This window comes from Taudactylus pleione, unplaced genomic scaffold, assembly GCF_031769625.1.
Source record: "Taudactylus pleione unplaced genomic scaffold, aTauple2 ptg000082l, whole genome shotgun sequence".
In the NCBI taxonomy this organism is placed as follows: Eukaryota; Metazoa; Chordata; class Amphibia; order Anura; family Myobatrachidae; genus Taudactylus; species Taudactylus pleione.
Genome location: NW_028284484.1, coordinates 9,211,431 through 9,234,896, shown reverse-complemented (window position 1 = coordinate 9,234,896; position 23,466 = coordinate 9,211,431). Strand labels below are relative to the sequence as shown.

The 23,466-nt window shown below is 42.2% G+C and overlaps 1 protein-coding gene across 6 annotated transcripts in view; it reads right to left on the bottom strand.

The window, feature by feature from the left end:
• Window positions 1-12,239: 12,239 nt before the first annotated feature.
• CFAP74 (cilia and flagella associated protein 74) overlaps window positions 12,240-23,466 on the bottom strand; it is a 279,555-nt gene continuing 268,328 nt past the window's right edge. For all 6 annotated transcript variants that reach the window (XM_088468211.1, XM_088468207.1, XM_088468206.1 and 3 more), the window contains 2 exons: window positions 16,591-16,725; window positions 12,240-12,680 (listed from right to left, as the gene is read on the bottom strand). In XM_088468211.1, coding sequence (XP_088324337.1) covers window positions 12,582-12,680; window positions 16,591-16,725 — 234 coding nt within the window. In that variant the 3' untranslated portion in view covers window positions 12,240-12,581. The remainder of the gene's footprint in view (window positions 12,681-16,590; window positions 16,726-23,466) is intronic.

The following is a 23,466-nucleotide window of genomic DNA, read 5'->3' as shown; positions in this document are numbered from 1 at the left end:
GTTGAGTGACAGCACGCCCCCTTTGGTGGGCATGCCGGGTGCGTTGCTGCCCAGACGGAGGCGTTCCCATGGGAACGCCTACCATCTGGGGCCGGCCCCACTGACATCACAAATGATGTCAGTGGGAGTGCTTTTGGCTCTGATAGAGCCAAAAGCATTCCAGGGGTTGCGGCAACGAGACCCTACCACTAGGGTCTCGTCGCAATCCCAATAGTCGCGATGGTCTTGACCATCGCGACCATCTTTTTGGCCGCTCGCTATAGCTGTGGGCGGTTACCCACAGCTATGCGAGCGGCCGGGAGGCCGCTCTAAAAAAATAGAGGGAGGGCCCTGATTCAGAGCGAGTGCTGTGAGAGAGCATCCGGCTCTGAATCAGGCCCAGAGTTCTTTTCTTTCTATCCTTTTACTGATGCCTTTAGATGTAGGTCATTAGCTGAAATTAGTTAAGTAGCCAGATCAAAAGTAGCATTGATTATGTGTGCACAACAAACAATTATTACAACAAGAACATTGAATGCTGTGAGAAGACTGGCTCAGATCCTTAGCTATACAGGATCTGCTCCTGCTTACAATTGAGTTTGCTCTCCTGTTAGCAATTGCTATTGCATAAGCAACTGTGTACCGGTGGGTGTGTTCAAATCCTATTGCAGTTCTGCAGTTGATCGCAGTTTCTTGCATACGCAGTTGCAATCCGTAATGAATCAGATGTGATGGGGTCTTAGGTTAAATAATGAGTCCTGCTTACATCCACGATTTGTAATTAGTTTCAGTAATCCAGGCTCCTCAGTGCCCGCTGCACTGTAAGTGGGAATCTTAGGTGAAGAAAATCCATCTTAGGTGAAGAAACCTCCTGTAGAAGAAACCTCTATAGCTCCATGCTATAAAGCCTATAGACTATGCTACCTATTTATTAAGCTTTTTTTTAAAGAAAATGACTTAGAAGCTACAGTTTCTGCATAACTTTACGAGTCCCCACTGTGTACTAAGGGCCCGATTCAGACCCGGACACAACGCTGTGCCCGCACGCTATGGGCCTGATTCAGAGCCGCTCGTAAGCGGCCGCTCGTTCGCTCCGAGCGATGTTCGCACATCTGTGCATGCGTATGGGTCGTAATGCGCATGCGCCAACCAGTCAGTGCAGTCGGAAATCGTGTGTTCGCAAAATAGCGAGTGCCTGCTAATTTGAGTGACAGGATGAGGCGTTTGTGGGTGGTAACAGGGGAAGGTGCTTGAAAACGGGGAGTGGAGATCCGAACGCAGGCGTGCCAAACGGTCAAAACGGGCGTTTTAAGGGTGTGCATAATTAACAAATCAGCATCATCGGCCACGTCACTTGGTTGTCTCTTAGCCTGAACTGTTCGCATGATTGCGGTAGGAAAATCCAACCACAAGCACTGCGAGCAGTTCAGACGCCTTTCGATGTACTCGATTAATCTAATAAATAGCGGAGATGACGTAGGATGCGAGCGGCCAGGGGGCGTCTTTACAAAAAAGCAAGCGCATGTTTCGTTCGCTCGCTCAGACATAGAGGCATCAACAGACTGCAAAGAGCGAGTGCTCAATTTAAATAGCCGGCCCTTTTTTCTGACCGACCGTTCACAAATAGCGTCCGGCTCTGAATCAGGCCCTATGTGCGATAGTCACCCATCTGCGCATGCGTATGCAGCAAAGGACCTGATTCAGGCCCGCTTGCTAAGATGCGTTCGCTCGTAGCTGCCGATGGTTCACATTCTGCGCATGCGTACGCATCACCATGCGTGTGCACGAACCACTGCAAGAGATCGGGAAGCGTTCGCACGCTGCGCATAGACTGTCTAGCAGAGAGAGTGACAGGAGAAGCCGTTTGTGGGTGATGACAGGGGCTGGCCATTAATAATGGGGGAGTGGAGGTGCGAACGCAGGTGTTCCTGAGCGTCTCAACGCCATTTCAGAGGCGTGCACAATTAAGTGGCAGCGTCATAGTACACGTCACCTGGCTGGATTTTACACTGAAGTGCTCGCAGTGCTTCCTGGAGATGACGTGCGCAAGTGGGCGTCTTAAGACAGGCTGGTGGGCGTCTGCATACACAGAGCGATCGAACGCCAAGACAGTGGGCTTACCAATGCCTTGCGATTGCCTGCCTTCCCAAATTTGCATACACATCGTACGAGTGAACGCATCTAGTGAGAGGGTCTGAATGAGCTCCTAAGAGCGTAGGAGATTTTACATAAATCTCATGCAAAAGGGTAATTAGCACTGCAGACCACAATCCACATTTATATCAATGGGGGCTACAGTCTGACCCCAACAATAGGTACCTAACCCTCCCACCATAGTGCCTAACCCTCCACCCCAACCCCACTACTTACCTTCGGGATGCCGGCACCAGGATTCTGACAGGTGTCGGGATTCCGGTGCCGGTATTCTAAGCGCCAGCATCCCCTGTGTCAGGATACTAAACGTATCCTGAAACAAGACAGAGGACAGCTATGAGTGCAATGGGAGAGGGAGAAAATATGGAACCACAAGCAATATAAGGAAAGGATCATTCTCCGGGCACTCTACATCGATGGCATCATCCTAATCTGACAAGGTAGCAAAATTAAATAAAATAATTTCATAGACTAAATAAACATGAATGATGTCAGCCTAGAGTTCACAACCAACATAAGTCAACATAGCATCAATTTTTAGATACAACTATCATCATAGAAAACAAAACATTAAACACTATAATATTTGTAAAACCAGTAGACTGCAACGGCTACCGCCACTCGTCCAGCAATCACCATCAGAAATCTCTAACATATCAGGGAGGCAACTGGGACAGATAAGAAGAAACTGTATAAAGGACATAGGGCAAAATTTACTAGGCAGCAGGTTCTAAACCCCGGCGGTTTGACGGTTATTTCCGAACCCTGGGGGTTTGGTGGCGGTTTTGCAGAGGTTTCTAAATGACAGCCCTGTTCTATTCAATTCTAAAATGTGTTTTAATGGCAGTTTTGCAGCAGTTTTGCATCGGCTTTGGCCTTAGTGAATCTGCGGATAGCAAAACCGCTGCCAAACCGCCCAAACCGCTGGGATTTAGAACCCACCGCTTAGTACATTTTTCTCATAAACTTTAAAGAACCTTCTAGAGTACAAGGAAAAAGAATGAAAGAGTAGCACCTACACTATTTGTCACAGGCTACTCAGCACAATACCAACATCGGAGAAGAGCCTCAGAAGACACTGGCATATACTACTGGAAGATGAGGAGCTAAGAGCGATACTCCCAAATAAACCTAGGGTGGTCTACAAAAATGCATCAACTATCCAGACAAAACTTATTACCAGAGGCCTGAAGAACACAAAGAAGCACAGAAACCCAAGATGTGGCTAATAGACACATCTCCAGGTTTCTACAATTGCAGCTTGTAGAAGGACAAATGCTGCAAGCATGGAACCAAAACGGAAAGCAATTTCCAAGTTATATTGGTACACATACAAAATGAGAAAATCACGTGCCGCTCCAAGGGCGTCATCTATATGTTACAATGCCCATATGGACTGCAATACTTTGGGAGAACCATAAGAAAATCTAACATCAGAATTAACGAACATCTGTGCAATATAAGAAAGGAATATGACAACCGCAGCATGCCGGAACACTTCATTAACACAAAAGTGGTCCTCTAGGCCTAACATTCATCGGCATAAAAAAGTGAAGACTCCCCATGGAGTGGAGGAACCACAGAACACACTGGCCCTCATTCAGAGGCGCTCGCAAAATGCGAGCGCTTGTTCTGAATGAGGGCGGCCGCTTGTATTTAGAAGTGCGGCCTCCTGATCGCTAGCTAAGCTGTGGGTTACCACCCACAGCTTTAGCAACCAACCAGGTTGATGGTCACAATGGTCAAGACCATCGCGACCATCGGAGCTTGCGACGAGACCCTAAGGTTGGGTCTCGGCAACCACAAGCCCCAGGGAGCTTCCTGCTCTGATCGAGCAGGAAGCTCCCCACTGACATCACTGCTGATGTCAGTGTGGCCGCCCACAAAACACTTCCGTTTGTGAAACCACCCCCCCGCCAAGCCTTCAAAACGGGGGAAGCTGTCAATCAACATTGACAGCCGCCCCTTTTGTAGTGAGCTCGGGAGCAAGAGAATTTCTGCGTGCACAGGGCCTAAACATCGACGCGCTTGCGAGCGCTCAGCGCTTGCGAGCAGGTCTGAATGAGGTCCACTATTTCAAGAGAGGAGACGAAAATGGCATATGAGTTGTCAATTCTAATCCCCAGAGGCATGAATATAGATTTCAATAGAAGAAACCTCTAAAAACACCACTGTGCCACAGAAACCATGAGGAATAAGAACCAGTACCTATACCCCTCCGGCATAGGAAGCGGGATGCGACCACAACACATACCCAGTGCAAGAATGATCTACTATACCTACACCACAAGTAGGGCTGTCGTAGTTCACAGCTTCGATGCACCGGATAGACTTCACAATAATTACTGGGGGTCACACCAAGGAGCCTTCATTTGTATCCAGCCCCCCAACATATCCATCTAGTTCACCATCACCCTGTCTAAAAATTTTTCCTAAAGGGAATACGACACTAACGCAATTCTACAGGTGCCACATCAACACCTTCCACTAATATAAATCCTATTTGAAGCACTTTATTAGGATTTTAAACCTGCCATATATCAATCTAAATCATTTAGATTGATATATGTTATATGCCTGTGTCTGTTTCTACATGTATTGCTATAATATATCTTTATATATCAGGAAATTGTACATGTACAACATGGCAATCTTATTATTATTATCCTTTATTTATATGGTGCCACAAAGGTTCCACAGCGCCTTACACAGTACAACACTGCAAAAACTCTGGGGGTCATTCAGACCCACTCGCGAGCGGCAGTACGCTCGCAAGTGGGTCGATGGTCCCCACTGCACTTGCGCACAACGGAGGGAGCTCCGTCGTGCGCATGCGCGAGACCCGGCGAGCGAAGGACTTTCCATCGCTCCGGGTCTCGCACCAAAGGGGGCGTGCTGTCGATGTTGATTGATAGCACGCCCCCTTTGGTGGTCGTTCCGGGGGCGTGCCTGCCAGACGGAGGCGTTCCTATGGGAACGCCTACCGTCTGAAGCCGGCCCCACTGACACCATGTCAGTGGGAGTGATTTTGGCTCTGATAGAGCCAAAATCACTCCTGGCCTTGCGGTTGAGAAACCTGACCACAGGGTTTCACTCGCAAGTCCGATGGTCGCGACATCTTGTTGGACGCTCGTATATGCTGTGGGTGGTGACCCACAGCTATACGAGCGTACAGGAGGACGCTCCATTTTAATGGAGGTGGGCCCTGATTCAGAGCGAGCGCTCTGGTCAGAACGTCCGGCTCTGAATCAGGGCCTCTAATCCATGCACTTATTATTTCCCGCATTGACTATTACAATAGCCTCCTTACTGGTCTTCCCAAAAACAGGCTATCACCATTACAATCCATTATGAATGCAGCTGCAAGGCTTATCTTCCTTGCAAAACGTTCTTCTTCTGCTGCCCCGCTCTGTCAGTCCCTCCATTGGTTGCCGGTTTTCTACCGTATTCAATACAAAATACTTTCACTTACACATAACGCTATTAACCAAACCACACCAACATACATCTCTTCACTCATCTCAAAATATCTCCCAACCCGACCTCTCCGCTCAGCACAAGATCTGCGTCTCTCATCCCCATGCATTACTTGCTCCCATTCACGGTTACAGGACTTTCTTCGCGCTGCACCCACTCTATGGAATAACCTACCTCGCACAATAAGACTTTCTTCTAGTCTCCAATCCTTCAAGCGTTCCCTGAAACTCACCTCTTCAGGCAAGCTTATCAGATTCCAGAACCTACCACATAACCTTCATAGCTTCCATATCTAATGACATCACCTTTTACAGTCCACACACAATCTCACACATCGTCTTTCTCTCACATCCTCATGACATTTGGTCGATATTCTTGTGTGACTGGATCATGCAGCCAACCAAGAAACTGTGCATTCTGGCTGGACCAAAATGCAATATATAGCACCTTTCCTTGTGTATCAATGCCTATTTCCCTATAGATTGTAAGCTTGCGAGCAGGGCCTTGCTACCTATATATCTGTTTGTTATTACCCAGTTTTGTTCTGTTAATGTTCCAATTGTAAAGCGCAACGGAATATGCTGCGCTATATAAGAAACTGTTAATAAATAAATAAATAAATGAGCACACAAGAAAAACAGTTATTAGCAGTACAAAACAATGGAGGACAAGGACATGGTTTATAAACATAGCTGCATAATACAAGCAGCAGGGCCTCAGCAACCAAGTGTTAGGTGCTAATTGGGGAGTTAGGAGTAATGATTGCAAACCAGTCTGTGAAACAGAAAGAAATGTCTGACCGAAAGGGACGAAAGTGACACCATCACCAGACGTAAGTCACTACCAGAAGTATCTCTATGGCCAGGTGGAAGTGACGCAGTTGCAGGAAAAATGGCAAGTTGCAGGAAAGATGGAATAAAAGAAGTTGTCAGAGAGGACACAGCATTCACACAATCCCTGACGAAGTCCATGCGCGAGTGAAACACGTTGGATCGAGGGCACGGCACACTGGACCATTAGCTCTAAAGAAACAGCCTTTGTCCTACTATAAGTGAAGGTCCTGTCATGATGGGGAGCAGCATTAAATGTACAATATACTAGAAGGGAGCAGGACCCCGGTCTCCACTAAGGTGATGGTCCCCCGTTCATTACACCTATGGATTACCTCACACTATGGGCTCTATTTATTAACATTATTTTTACTAAAATAAAGTGAAAAAGGGTGTTTTCAGACCCTTTTCACATTATTTTAGTTTCACCTGTAGTTATTACAGGGCAATTGGAGTAGAATTAGTAAAATTCTACTCCAACCCCTAGTATCACTTATTTTTAGTAAAGCAGATCGCATTTCCCATAATTGTAATGGGAAATGTGATCCGACCAGAGTTACTAAAAATGAATTGTAAAAAAATACCAGGGGAAGCCCTGTGATAATAACGCCACTTGGCGGGGAGAGCAGAGGCGGGAGCTGGTACCAGTAATCAGCTGTGTGGTCTAAACAGACTGCAAGCTGATTGCTGTAAAAAAAAAGAAAAAAAAATTGAAACATTTTTTTTTTACTTACCTGAATCCAGGGACCGGTGATCGGGCCTCCGGTGATGGCTCCTCTCCGGTCAGCTGGTCTCCCATAGTGCACTGCGGCCCGGTCATCAGGTGATCGGGTCCCAGTGCAGTATGGGAGATCACCTGATCGGGAAGCCCGGAGAAGATCACCGGAGGCCAGGAGGATGCAGGTAAGTGTAATGAAGGGAGGGGGGGTCGCGGGGGGGGAGGGGGGGTCGTGGGGGTCCGCAATCGTGGGGGGCGGGGCTTAGCGTCAGTGGGGGATAGCAGCGACGGTGGGTCGGCGCATGCGCGGGCTCTTAGTCGCGGTATTTTTTCCGAAAATACCGCGACTAGAGTGCGGATGGGATCCGCAGGGACAGAGCTTTATCACAAGCTCTGTCCCTGCAAGGGATTTATAGTAAATCCCTGTGATATTGCCAGAATTCAATATGCGGATTGTAGTAAATAGAGCCCTATATCTACTGTGTATCTACCATCAATACTAACAAGTTTACACAAAATCTTCGGAACCTTGGCCCTCATTCAGAGCCACTCGCTAGCGGCAGTACGCTCGTTCCGAGCGATGTTCGCACATCTGTGCATGCGTACGGATCGTTATACGCATGCGCGAACCAGACAGTGCGGCCGAAATTCATGTGCTCGCAATATAGCGAATGCCTGCTATTTTGAGTGACAGAATGAGGCGTATGTGGGTGGTAACAGGGGAAGGTGCTTGAAAATGGGGAGTGGAGATCCTAACGCAGGCGTGCTTAAAGGTCAAAACAGGCGTTTTATGGGTGTGCATAATTAATACAGCAGCGTCATTGACCACGTCACTGGGTTATTTTATAGCCAGAACTGCTCGCAAGATTGTGGTAGCAAAAACCAACCACAAGAATAGCGAGCAGTTCATACGCTGGTCGATGTACTCGATTAATCTAATAAATAGCGGACATGACGTATGGTGCGAGCGGCCAGGGGGCGTTTTTAACAAATAAACGAGCGTATGTTTTGCTCGCTCGTTCAGACTTAGAGGTGGGAACAGACTGCAATTTGCGAAGGGATCATTTGAATAGCCACCCCTTGTTTTTGAACAAACGACCGCAAATAGCGAACGGCTCTGAATCAGGCCCCTTATCATTTATATCATCCAGACTTTTTAATGTACCATCCCCATATGTTGTATACTGGTACTAGGAGTTATAGCATTCACAGACTGTTGTATTAATAGTTCTAATCATATATATACCTATTTTTATGGATCAGTCAATTATATTTATCCAAAGTTTATATAATTGTGCACATATATTAACCTGAATAAATGGAATTGGATTTATACACCTATGTGACTGCATGGTTTATTCAATCAGGCTGAATAGAGGTAGCAGTGAAAGTTTTGTCACTATTTTCTGCTGCACAGTCCCATTGTGACATGAGTATCCCTTTATTCTTATAGCAGCACACTCCACCTAACAGATTCCTACACACCGTTCTAGCGCAGAACCCAAACCATACACCAAAGTATTACAGTTAGGTATTCCATGCTTAACAGTGCAATTCTGTAACTTTTTCTTGGCAATCAAATTGCATAGCATAAGCAAGGGCAAATGCGGAATTTCTAGAGGGGTTTCCAAATGCTTGATTTTAGATCAAGTGTTATCAGCGCATAAAAAGGGCATAATTAGCAAGTAGCAAGCTCTAGTCTGCCTCATATTAAGTGCAGCATATTAAATACATAAGACATATACTGTATAAGACCAATGATTACAGTAACCAGTTAGATACACCAGTAGGGACAGCCCATGTGAGCTAAATGGTTTTATATCCGGATGTGGGCACAATCCAAGTACCACATCCTGCAGAGCACTGGAGCAAATCCCGGAGTTTGGGAGAGCGGCAGAGGATTCAGCAATGGGCCCGGACCAGTGCTTAAAGTGGTCCTAGAGATGTGGTGGAACTCACTGCCCCACCTCTGTGCTTTTTCAATAAAGGGACAGCACGTGCCTAGTATTTCCCATTCAAATTAAGCCACACAGTAGCACAATCTTGAATCACATTACACCATATAGTGTCCCTTAGTCATGTATGGCACTCAGCAGTGCCCCTTTTACACAATGCCTACATTTGTGCCCTTTATACACAATGCACACAGTAATAAGGGCCCTTATACAATGCCAAAAGCAGTAGTGCCCTTACACATAATGCCCACTATAGTGGTGCCCCTTATGCAATGCCCACTGTAGTTGTGCCCCTTATGCAGTTCCCCACAGTAGTGGTAGTGCCCCTTATGCAGCCCTCTACAGTAGTGGTAGTGCCCCTTATGCGGTGCCCACAGTGGTAATGCCCCTTATGTAGAGCCCAAAGTAGTGGTTCCCTTTATGCAGAGCCCTCCTTATGCAGTGCCCCTAGGAGTGGTGCCCCTTATGCAATGTCCCCATTAGTAATCCCCCTGTAAGGTGCCAATAGTAATGCCCCTGTAGTAGTGCTCCCTATAGGATTGCCCCAATAGTAATGCCCCCAGTAGTAGTGCCGCCTGAGTAATGCCCCCAATAGTAAAGACGCCAACATTAAAAAATAAAACCTGAGGCTTACCTTAAGCCCCGCAGCCGTCTGGTCCCCCTGGCTGCTCTTCTGAACTATGGGAGAAACGTCATAACGTGACGTCATGAGTGAGCTCCAGCCTGACTGCCGCTGGCATTGCAGGAAGGGAGGCAGGCGCCCGCTGGTAGCAAATTCTGTGCAGGCAACCAGCAAATGGAGCCTCCACACAGCGCCGAGCTCAGGTTGGTCATAGGAGGCAGAACTGGTTCCGTCTCCAAATAGAAGTGACAGAACGCAATTCCGCCCCGTTCTGGACCACTTTAACCCCTGGCTTGGACATATACTGTATGTAGACATTGCTATCCTTATACACTGGATAGTATATGTAATACTGTATTAATAATTAAATCTATAGTCTATTGTATAGGGTGAAGGAGAGAGTCTAAAAGTGAACTTTCTGTATCAAACCAATTTGTCTCACATTAATAACATACAAGTCAGTTTGGAAAACACTGACATAGGTGGTCAGAAAAAGGTTAAACTTAATATAATAAATATACATACAATAAGAGAAAGAACTGAGGTTTCTAAGAACACATTCTCCCACCTATTGGTAAAACACCTGACTCTTTTTGCTAGCAGCTGCTCTTTGGTATCTCTGATCCAGTGTGCTGATTGAGCACTGAGATCCACACACACACAGCAGACTGAGTAGGAGAAGCTGCTGCCACTGGACATGCAGAGCAACTGTGGCCCTGATTCAGAGCCGGACGCTCTGACAGAGCGCTCACTCTGAATCAGGGCCGTCCCTCCTATTTTTGGAGCAGCCTCCTGGCCGCTAGTGATGTCAGTGGGGCCGGCCCCAGACGGCAGGCGTTCCCATGGGAACGCCTCCGTCTGGGCAGCCACGCCCCCGGCACGACCACAAGTCTGACAAGTCTGACTGAACTACAAACTACAAACTTGAACGCGCATAAACGATAATCGTTCATAGTTTGACTCAGAAAGTGAACGATTTTTTCAAACGATTATCGTTAAACGATATTGTTTAACGATAATCGTTCAAAAAATCATTGTATGTGTATGCAGCTTTAGTCGGTATTATGTCACGTCTCTCAGTTGTAGCAGTACACGCCCCCTTTACCGCTGCGCTCATAGGTGTTGCTTTCACAATTGGACACCCTCGGTGGCCGAGAGGGGTGGTTAGGGTGCCAGATCGGATGCCCGAAGTGGCCATAGAGGTGGTTATGGTGCCGGATCGGACACTCGCAGTGGCCGCGGGAGGTGGGCCGTATCAGACACCAGAGGACACTTGGATCGGATCAGAGGGGGGGTGATAGACAGCAGGGAATAGAGAGGGGAGGGGCAGACGCAGTTAGGAAATCCTTATGGCTATCTCACCTGTAGGGGGAAAAAGTATCACTTTTCTGAAAAGCTGACTCCGCAAAAGTGATACTTTTGTGACTGAGGGGCCTATTCATTAAACCTAAAAATTCTCTAGAGATAATTAGGTTTAGAACTTGCATGGAGTTCTACCTAATTATAGGTGGAATTCATCATTCCACCTCTCCATAAGTATCTATTCCGAAAAGCTGTCATTTTTGCGATGACAGCTTTTCGGGAAATAGATACTTTTCCCTGCCTACACTACCTTATCGCATCTGGAAACAGTGCTGCGCATGCGCTGTTACATCTGTAAAACCAGCGCATGCGCAGCACTGCCTACAGATGCGTTAAGTTTGTGTACCCCCCCCGACCCCCCCCCCGACTTACCTGTCCGCGCAGCAGCCTCCGGCTCCGTTCTGCTGGTCTGTCATGTGGTTTCCCAGCAGACCACATGACAGATTAGAAAAAAAAAAAAAACTTTTTTTTTCTTTTCTAAGCTTTCTTGTGCTCTGCTGGGGAGCACACATGTCCGACCAGCCTCCGGAGCCTGAGGACGGAGCAGAGCGCCAGAGGGACTTGTCGGGGGACCTGCACACGCGGATACAGGTAAGTCGATTCTGCTATTCGCCACCTCACAGTGGCGAATAGTAACTGCATCAAATTCCGAAAATTCATAATTTTTGGAATTTGATGAATACCACAATTTCCACATCCCCATACTAATGTATGGGGAGTGTGGAAATTAACGCAGGGGAACTTAGCATGGAGATATCTGTGATATCTCCTGTGCTAAGTCTGTTCATGAATACCAAAATAACGTTATTTAAGGAAAATGTCCTTAAAAACGTTATTTTGGTGTTGATGAATAGGCCCCTGAGGCATCAAAAGATTTTGTAAACTCGCAATGAGTTTGAAACATAATTATCACTACTGCTAATTATGTCACGGTGAATAGGCCTCATAGGGAGACAATAAATGCAAGCAGTAGATATGATAGTAAAAAACAAACTAATAAACATAAAATACTATGGCATTAGTTTTGTGTTGTCAAGTAACTCATGCATTGAAGTCAGGTTCCTTCTTCTTGGTGCAGCTGCTGCTGTGGTCCAAAAGTTATTGGGTGGCTCATGTATTAAAGTTATCCAATGGTGAAACAAATTGTGCTTTATTCTATGTGGAGTCATGTTACATTTATGCTTCTTATTTAACCATAATCATCAGTGAGGATGCAATAGATCACCATAACATTGCAGAGCGTCGATGGTCAGGATTATAGCTGAATTTGGTAGACATATCAGATGGGTGCTACTGTAGGTTTCTTATCCAGACCAGTACAGCCTGTTATTGTGACCGCACACAGCATGTACTGAACACATTCTCAGGAATTCCCAAAAGTCTTCCTCTTGGGGATCACAGTCATTTTGGTGATGGTCTAATTCAATATATTGGCTATATTATAACAACAGGTATGGGCACTTTTGCATTGCTCCGATGCACTTTTACATTAACACAACTTGTGTAATGAAGATAATCTGGTACATTTCTATGATATCGCCTTTTAACGTCAGTTTTACTGTGGTGGTTGCAGGCTTACTGGGCTGTGGAACAAAACAAAATATGAAGAAAAAAAACACAGTTTAGCATGACATGATCATGTAATAGTTGCCATAATAATCTCTCAATACTTAAAACTATAAATTATCTTTTTCACATTATAACTCACCTGGCTGATGTTCAATCAGCAAATGGCCCCTAATTGCAGACTATTATCAATCATACCTACTTCTACCATTCTCTCCCTATGGGGTAAATTTACTAAGATTCGTGTTGGTCCCGATTTGCATTTTCGGGTGATAATATCACTTTTTTTCAAACCTGGAATTTACTATCATTAAAGTCGGGTGATTTCTTCATTCTTTTAGGTTGAAATCGGGTGGTTTAATGTCGCAAATTCAGCCATTTTGAACGATAGAAATGATAGTACCATAGGTACCAGTGGGCCCTTAATGCCCCGCAAGCTGGTACTTGTGGTTCTCCAAATACCAGTATGCGGGGGAGGCTTGCTGGGACCTGTAGTTCCACTGTAAAGACAATGTTGTTAATTCTACTTTTTACACACTACATACACTATCAGCCCGTCACCCACTGCCCTAGGGTGGTGGGGATAGCCCCGGGTTATCAGCCTAGGCCAGGGGTGCCCCCCTTTTATTGAGGGGGTCCCCAACTCCCCAGGGATCCCTGGCCTGGGCTGACTAGAGGTCAGGACTGATGCTGCAGTTGGGAGGCCCGGTGAAAGGGCTCCCCTGGCTGTGGCATCAGCCCCCGGCTAGAAAGGGTCCAGTGCTGGTTTTAATTATAAGAGGACCCCTACTCAGTCTTTTCCCCTCTATAATTAAAGCCAGAACTGGCCCTGCAGCCTGGTGCTGGTACCTAATTTACGGTGGAACCCTACACGTTTTGTTCCCCGTAATTTTAGGTACCAGGACATGCTGGCAAGTCTGGGGCTGGTTAGCCTTTTGGGGGGGGGGGACCTCACGCCATTTTTTTAACAAAAAATTAACACTAAAAATAAAATACAAACAGTCTGCACATATTTCACCGATATGTGCAGCCTGCTTGTTCGGGAGAGAAATTCGGGTGGTTAAATCGGGACTTAAAAACATACAGGATCAACCAAATACACCATCAATCAAAACGATCCTGTCAAAACCGGGAGCTTGGTAAATTCCTAATTTTTTTAAGCGAAAAAAAACCTACTGTTTTTGATCGATCCTATCCGAGTTGAAAAACGGGACAAATCGGGACCAAATTGAATCTTAGTAAATTTACCACTATGAGTGTATGGAATAATGCGCCACGTACTGGGTATTAGACAAACAGCACAATGAGTTATATTAATTTATAAAGATACTGTACAACACCACATGTATGATTGGTGATATATGTTTTATTACATCAGGTAAGATACGGTTAGTTGTACAGTAATACAATACAGTACTTCCCGATACTACATGATATATACACTGTTCTGTAATAGTAAATGAGGGAAAGACCCTGCCCTGACTTGTGATGTCAACTTAGTGACATTAGTGGGTGATGTCCAGCTCTGGCCAGTGATCACAAGACAAATAATTGGCATTACACTCTGAATAATACTGTATTATTGGGTCATTATTACTATACAGATGTGTCCTCACTCATCTTTGCTGCAGTCACGCCAAGCAGCCACTCTCGGTGCGCCAGGTTCCGTGAGACTCTGCTAGCACCGGGCATCTTTTTAGGGTGTTTTTTTTTTTGCTGAAAATGTGTTTAAGTCGCAACGTGGTGCCACTAGGACGCACCAGGAGACTGTGCTGATGATTGTGACACTTGTATATCTGTGTGTAACTGAGTCTCTCAGCATATGTAGTGCTATGATACAGCAGCTACACGCCACATTCCATTTACAGTCTCAGCTGCACACAGATATAAAAGTGTTGCATATTAAATTAATCAGCACAGTCTCCATTATAACTAAGACGCATTTTCGTCAAAAAAAAAGAAGCCCAATGCTAGCAATGGTGCACGGGACCTGGCGGCTTACTCACGCCAGACATGTCGCGTTGCGTGGTGTATTGAGGGTAGATGTAGGAGAACACATCTGTATGTCACATATAAGTCAAAATTCATATACATTAACAAACATCTCATCAGTACATATAATGATACTTTGCGGGCTTGCACTGAATAATCTACAGGCAGGCGTAGTTTCACTCCTACCCGTGTTTGGATATTTTCAATAAGCAAATTTTCCCAAAGACTATGTGATGTGTTGTTTGTCTGTCTTTTGAATACTATTACCAAGTTGGGTACAGATTTAGAGGGGTATTCAATATGAAAGGTTAACTTCCCTGGCGAAGTTAACGTTTCATATCGGAGTTTTTTTCTGCGTAAAGGTATGGTGCGCGCTCCCGCTTATTCCCGTATTCAATATCAAATTAACGAAAACGGGAAACTCCGAAGTTGGATTTGCGTAAAGTCACGAATTTTTCCTTAAAATAATTGTAAGACCCCCCTAAAGTTGTAAAAACATGGGGGAACACTATGGGTAGCCTTTAATTGAAAGTCGGGGATTTAAATAGCCGCAGTTGTTTTTTTCCCGACATTGAAGAAGTGATGCAGAAGAGCACTTAGGTTATTTTTTTCGTTTTTTTAAGTGGTCCCATCAAATTTGGGGTACATGAAAATGGGTACTAGCATATTTTGGTGTCCCTAAAGTTATTTTTTTTTAAAATTCTGCATTTGTGCACCTGCCGCTATAATTCTATTCTAGAAAACACCTGCCGCATACTTGCAGAATAGCCCTGAACCTATTTCCCTATTGTTTAACAATTTTTTCCCATTTGTTTTTTTTGCACTTTTTTGGGGTGTTCCTATTTTTTTTTTAAACTTTTTTTGACACAGTTCTTTTTTAAATGTCAATCTCAGGGGTGCAGGCTATTTTTTTTAAGCCTGCACCCCTAAACCCCAATTCTGCACTTTTTTTCGACACCTATTCAATGGTGAAAAGTTATCACCGTTTTTTATCAAAGACTTTTCAAAACTGCGATAAGTGTTTGAAATTGAATACGGTGTAAAACTAAAACAAGTGATATTAATGCAAAAACGTTAAAAAGTGCGATATTAACGCAAAAATCTATGTTATCGCACCCATATTGAATACCCCTATTAATTTCATATATATTGATACATGTGACTCCACCATATTCTCGTACCAGTTTGACACGACTTCTTCTGGTATCTAACTCTATATGTGACTTTTTGCTCGCTTCCATTTCCCTTTTCAATACATAATACCGCATCTGTCACATCCACTCCTGCTTTCACTAACATATTCACATGAGTGGGCAGGTCACATACATCTCCTAAAATACTTTGAGCTAAAGTATTCTTTTCAAAATCACCTAATTGGGGACACATCTTAATAACAAATAAAACATCTGGCTTTGTAAAACTTTTTATGGCCTGTGGTAAGAGGGGTTGCCTCTCACCTGAATTGCCCACATTCTTGTAGGATCAGCTCCCTACAAAAAGAGGTTTGAGTGAAGCCTGTGCAGTTTGCAGCAGCGAGATTTGTGACTCCGGTTTTTCACAGTTGCACGAGTTCAGCTGCAGCTCATCACTGAGAGACAGAAATGGTTTAAAACTCTCATACACCCAGTGCTCTGGGCACTGACGCTGGCTAGCGGCCAGTTTAGTAGGCCAAATTTACTTTGGGAGTGCTGGGACGTTTACTTTCTTCTGTTTGTTTATGTTACAGTATGTGCCTGTGTGTCCAAGCCTAAGCCTATGTAGGCTAAAGTGCAGTGTCTGCTGCCAGTAAAGAGCTGCTTTACCGAGTACCTGTTAGTCGTGAGTCCTTATTTCTACACCCCGTGTTACAGGGCTTAAGGGCCCTATTTGTACAAGCATGCCTGACTAAGCCCCTTACTCGCTTGTCTATCTAGCTGGTAAGCAGATATTACATACGTCATATCCAGCAGGAGGGATCCAGCTAATAGTTATGGTTTTCTGTTGTCCGGCATCAACCACAGCTTTTAATGGCTCTATGGTGAATCCTTTCTGCTGTAAGAGCTGCACATTGTCCCAGCTGAATTCTACATTCTGGAAACAAGATGTGATTTCATGACATCAATGCTTTATGGTACACCAGTGCATACTATATAGTGCACCTGTTACATACATTATAGTGCACCTATTACATACATTATAGTGCATCTGTTACATACATTACTGTATAGTGAACCTGGCACATTACTGTATAGTGCACCTGTTACATACACTATAGTGCCCCTGTTACATACAGTTTAGTGCACCTGTTACATACATTAGTATATAGTGCACCTGTTACATACATTACTATATAGTGCACTTGTTACATACATTTGTATATAGTGCACATGTTGCATACATTACTCTATAGTGTATATGTTACATACACTATAGTGCTCCTGCTACATACATTACTCTATAGTGCACCTGTTACATACATTACTATATAGTGCACATGTTACATACACTATAGTGCTCCTGCTACATACATTACTGTATAGTGCACCTGTTACATAGATTATAGTGCATCTGTTACATACATTACTGTACAGTGCACCTGTTACATACATTATAGTGCATCTGTTACATACATTACTGTATAGTGAACCTGGCCCATTACTGTATAGTGCACCTGTTACATACAATACATTGCCCCTGTTACATACAGTATAGTGCACCTGTTACATACATTAGTATGTAGTGCACCTGTTACATACACTATAGTGCTCCTGCTACATACATTACTACATAGTGCACCTGTTACACACATTACTATATAGTGCACCTGTTACATACACTATAGTGCTCCTGCTACATACATTACTATATAGTGCACGTTACATACACTATAGTGCTCCTGCTACATACATTACTATATAGTGCACCTGTTACATACATTACTATATAGTGCACATGTTGCATAGACTATAGTGATCCAGCTACATACATTACTATATAGTGCACCTGTTACACACATTATAGTGCACCTGATACATACATTAGTATATAGTGCACCTGTTACATACAATATAGTGCTTCTGTTACATACATTACTGTATAGTGCACCTGTTACATACACTATATTGCCCCTGTTACATACAGTATAGTGCACCTGTTACATACATTACTATATAGTGCACCTGTTACATACACTATAGTGCTCCTGCTACATACAGTACTATATAGTGCACCTGTTACACACATTACTATATCGTGGACATGTTACATATACTATAGTGCTCCTGCTACATACATTACTATATAGTGCACCTGTTACATACATTATAGTGCACCTGTTACATACAATATAGTGCATCTGTTACAGACATTACTGTATAGTAAACCTTGCACATTACTGTATAGTGCACCTGTAACATACATTACTGTATAGTGCACCTGTTACATATACTATAGTACCCCTGTTACATACAATATAGTGCACCTGTTACATACATTAGTAGTTAGTGCACCTGTTACATACACTACTATATAGTACACCTGTTAAATACACTATAGTGCTCCTGCTACATACATTACTATATAGTACCCCTGTTACATACAGTATAGTGCACCTGTTACATACATTAGTATATAGTGCACCTGTTACATACATTACTATATAGTACACCTGTTAAATACACTATAGTGCTCCTGTTACATACTGTACATTATAGTGCACCTGTTACACAGATTACAGCGCACCTGTTACATACACTATAGTGCTCATGTTACATTGATTATAGCGCACCTGTTACATACCTTACTATATAGTACACCTGTTACATACACTATAGTGCACCTGTTACATACATTACTGTATAGTCCACCTGTTACATACGCTATAGTGGACCAGTTACATACATTATAGTGCACCTGTTACATACACTATAGTGCATCTGTTACATACATTACTGTATAGTGCACCTGTTACATATGCTATAGTGGACCTGTTACATACATTATAGTGCACCTGTTATACACACTATATTGCACCTGTTACATAGACTATAGTTCACCTGCTACATACACTGTAGTGCACCTGATACATACACTGTAGTGCACGTGTTACATACACTATAGTGCACCTGTTCAGTGGCGTAAATTCATACCAGACGCCCAGAGGCAAGTTATAATTTGGTGCCCCCCCCTGCACCTGTTACATACACTATAGTGCACCTGTTACATACATTATAGTGCACCTGTTACATACACTACAGTGCACCTGTTACATACATTATAGTGCACCTGTTACATATATTACTATATAGTGCACCTGTTACATACATTAGTGTATAGTGCACCTGTTATATACGCTATAGTGGACCTGTCACATACATTATAGTGGACCTGTTACATACATTCATACATTATATTGCACCTGTTACATAGACTATAGTGCACCTGTTACATACACTATAGTGCTCCTGCTACATACACTATAGTGTTCCTGCTACATACATTACTATATGCTGCACCTGTTACATACATTATAGTGCTCCTGTTACATACATTATAGTGCACCTGTTACATACACTATAGTTCACCTGTTACATACACTATAGTTCACCTGTTACATATATATACACATACACACACATTATGTCATAATAAATGCACTAAATTAGTTTATTGCAAAATTTAAGTCATGGGGACACAAAGAGCCCAACTGGAGTAACCACAGACACTCTTATTAAAAAAAAAAAAATCACTACAAGAGGAGTGTGAAGTGTGTGTTGACCCTTTGAAGAGCAGTTTTAACAGACTTCAATTTGGACTGCTTTTTTTTTTTTCTTCTTTTTTTTACTTTTGCACCTGGTACATACATTATAGTGCACCTGTTATATACATTACTGTATAGTGCACCTGTTACATAGGCTATAATGGACCTGTTACATACATTATAGTGCACCTGTTACATACGCTATATTGCACCTGTTACATAGACTATAGTTCACCTGTTACATACACTATAGTGCACATGTTACATACATTATAGTATACCTGTTACATACATTACTATATAGTGCAACTGTTATATATATTATAGTGCACCTGTTACATACATTACTATATAGTGTTCCTGTTACATACACTACAGTGCACCTGTTACATATATTATAGTGCACTTGTTACATACATTACTATATAGTGCACCTGTTACATACATTACTATATAGTGCACATGTTACATATATTATAGTGCTCCTGTTACATAGATTATAGAGCACATGTTGCATTAATTATAGTGCACCTGTTACATACATTACTATATAGTGCTCCTGTTACATAGATTATAGTGCACCTGTTACATACATTATAGTGCACTTGTTACATACATTACTATATAGTGCACCTGTTACATACATTACTATATAGTGCACATGTTACATATATTATAGTGCTCCTGTTGCATAGATTATAGTGCACCTGTTACATACATTACTATATAGTGCTCCTGTTACATAGATTATAGTGCACCTGTTACATACATTATAGTGCACTTGTTACATACATTACTATATAGTGCACCTGTTACATACATTACTATATAGTGCACATGTTACATATATTATAGTGCTCCTGTTACATAGATTATAGTGCACATGTTGCATTAATTATAGTGCACCTGTTACATACATTACTATATAGTGCTCCTGTTACATAGATTATAGTGCACCTGTTACATACATTATAGTGCACTTGTTACATACATTACTATATAGTGCACCTGTTACATACATTACTATATTGTGCACATGTTACATATATTATAGTGCTCCTGTTACATAGATTATAGTGCACCTGTTGCATACATTATAGTGCACTTGTTACATACATTACTATATAGTGCACCTGTTACATACATTACTATATAGTACACCTGTTAAATACACTATAGTGCTCCTGTTACATACTGTACATTATAGTGCACCTGTTACACAGATTACAGCGCACCTGTTACATACACTATAGTGCTCATGTTACATTGATTATAGCGCACCTGTTACATACCTTACTATATAGTACACCTGTTACATACACTATAGTGCACCTGTTACATACATTACTGTATAGTCCACCTGTTACATACGCTATAGTGGACCAGTTACATACATTATAGTGCACCTGTTACATACACTATAGTGCATCTGTTACATACATTACTGTATAGTGCACCTGTTACATATGCTATAGTGGACCTGTTACATACATTATAGTGCACCTGTTATACACACTATATTGCACCTGTTACATAGACTATAGTTCACCTGCTACATACACTGTAGTGCACCTGATACATACACTGTAGTGCACGTGTTACATACACTATAGTGCACCTGTTCAGTGGCGTAAATTCATACCAGACGCCCAGAGGCAAGTTATAATTTGGTGCCCCCCCCTGCACCTGTTACATACACTATAGTGCACCTGTTACATACATTATAGTGCACCTGTTACATACACTACAGTGCACCTGTTACATACATTATAGTGCACCTGTTACATATATTACTATATAGTGCACCTGTTACATACATTAGTGTATAGTGCACCTGTTATATACGCTATAGTGGACCTGTCACATACATTATAGTGGACCTGTTACATACATTCATACATTATATTGCACCTGTTACATAGACTATAGTGCACCTGTTACATACACTATAGTGCTCCTGCTACATACACTATAGTGTTCCTGCTACATACATTACTATATGCTGCACCTGTTACATACATTATAGTGCTCCTGTTACATACATTATAGTGCACCTGTTACATACACTATAGTTCACCTGTTACATACACTATAGTTCACCTGTTACATATATATACACATACACACACATTATGTCATAATAAATGCACTAAATTAGTTTATTGCAAAATTTAAGTCATGGGGACACAAAGAGCCCAACTGGAGTAACCACAGACACTCTTATTAAAAAAAAAAAAATCACTACAAGAGGAGTGTGAAGTGTGTGTTGACCCTTTGAAGAGCAGTTTTAACAGACTTCAATTTGGACTGCTTTTTTTTTTTTCTTCTTTTTTTTACTTTTGCACCTGGTACATACATTATAGTGCACCTGTTATATACATTACTGTATAGTGCACCTGTTACATAGGCTATAATGGACCTGTTACATACATTATAGTGCACCTGTTACATACGCTATATTGCACCTGTTACATAGACTATAGTTCACCTGTTACATACACTATAGTGCACATGTTACATACATTATAGTATACCTGTTACATACATTACTATATAGTGCAACTGTTATATATATTATAGTGCACCTGTTACATACATTACTATATAGTGTTCCTGTTACATACACTACAGTGCACCTGTTACATATATTATAGTGCACTTGTTACATACATTACTATATAGTGCACCTGTTACATACATTACTATATAGTGCACATGTTACATATATTATAGTGCTCCTGTTACATAGATTATAGAGCACATGTTGCATTAATTATAGTGCACCTGTTACATACATTACTATATAGTGCTCCTGTTACATAGATTATAGTGCACCTGTTACATACATTATAGTGCACTTGTTACATACATTACTATATAGTGCACCTGTTACATACATTACTATATAGTGCACATGTTACATATATTATAGTGCTCCTGTTGCATAGATTATAGTGCACCTGTTACATACATTACTATATAGTGCTCCTGTTACATAGATTATAGTGCACCTGTTACATACATTATAGTGCACTTGTTACATACATTACTATATAGTGCACCTGTTACATACATTACTATATAGTGCACATGTTACATATATTATAGTGCTCCTGTTACATAGATTATAGTGCACATGTTGCATTAATTATAGTGCACCTGTTACATACATTACTATATAGTGCTCCTGTTACATAGATTATAGTGCACCTGTTACATACATTATAGTGCACTTGTTACATACATTACTATATAGTGCACCTGTTACATACATTACTATATTGTGCACATGTTACATATATTATAGTGCTCCTGTTACATAGATTATAGTGCACCTGTTGCATACATTATAGTGCACTTGTTACATACATTACTATATAGTGCACCTGTTACATACATTACTATATAGTGCACATGCTACATATATTATAGTGCTCCTGTTACATAGATTATAGTGCACATGTTGCATTAATTATAGTGCACCTGTTACATACATTACTATATAGTGCTCCTGTTACATAGATTATAGTGCACCTGTTACATACATTATAGTGCACTTGTTACATACATTACTATATAGTGCACCTGTTACATACATTACTATATAGTGCACGTTACATATATTATAGTGCTCCTGTTACATAGATTATAGTGCACCTGTTGCATACATTATAGTGCACCTGTTGCATACATTATAGTGCATCTGTTACATACATTACTATATAGTGCTCCTGTTACATACATTATAGTGCACTTGTTACATACATTACTATATAGTGCACCTGTTACATACATTACTATATAGTGCACATGTTACATATATTATAGTGCTCCTGTTACATAGATTATAGTGCACCTGTTGCATAGATTATAGTACCTGTTTATACATTATAGCTCCTTTTACATAGATTATAGTGCACCTGTTACATACACTATAGTGCACCTGTTGCATACATTACAGTGCACCTGTTACTGTACATATGAAACCAATAATTAGTATTTCCACTAATCCCTAGTAAAGTGATACACTGCATCCTCAGGAATATTTATTCAGCTCAGAAGTAATACATATA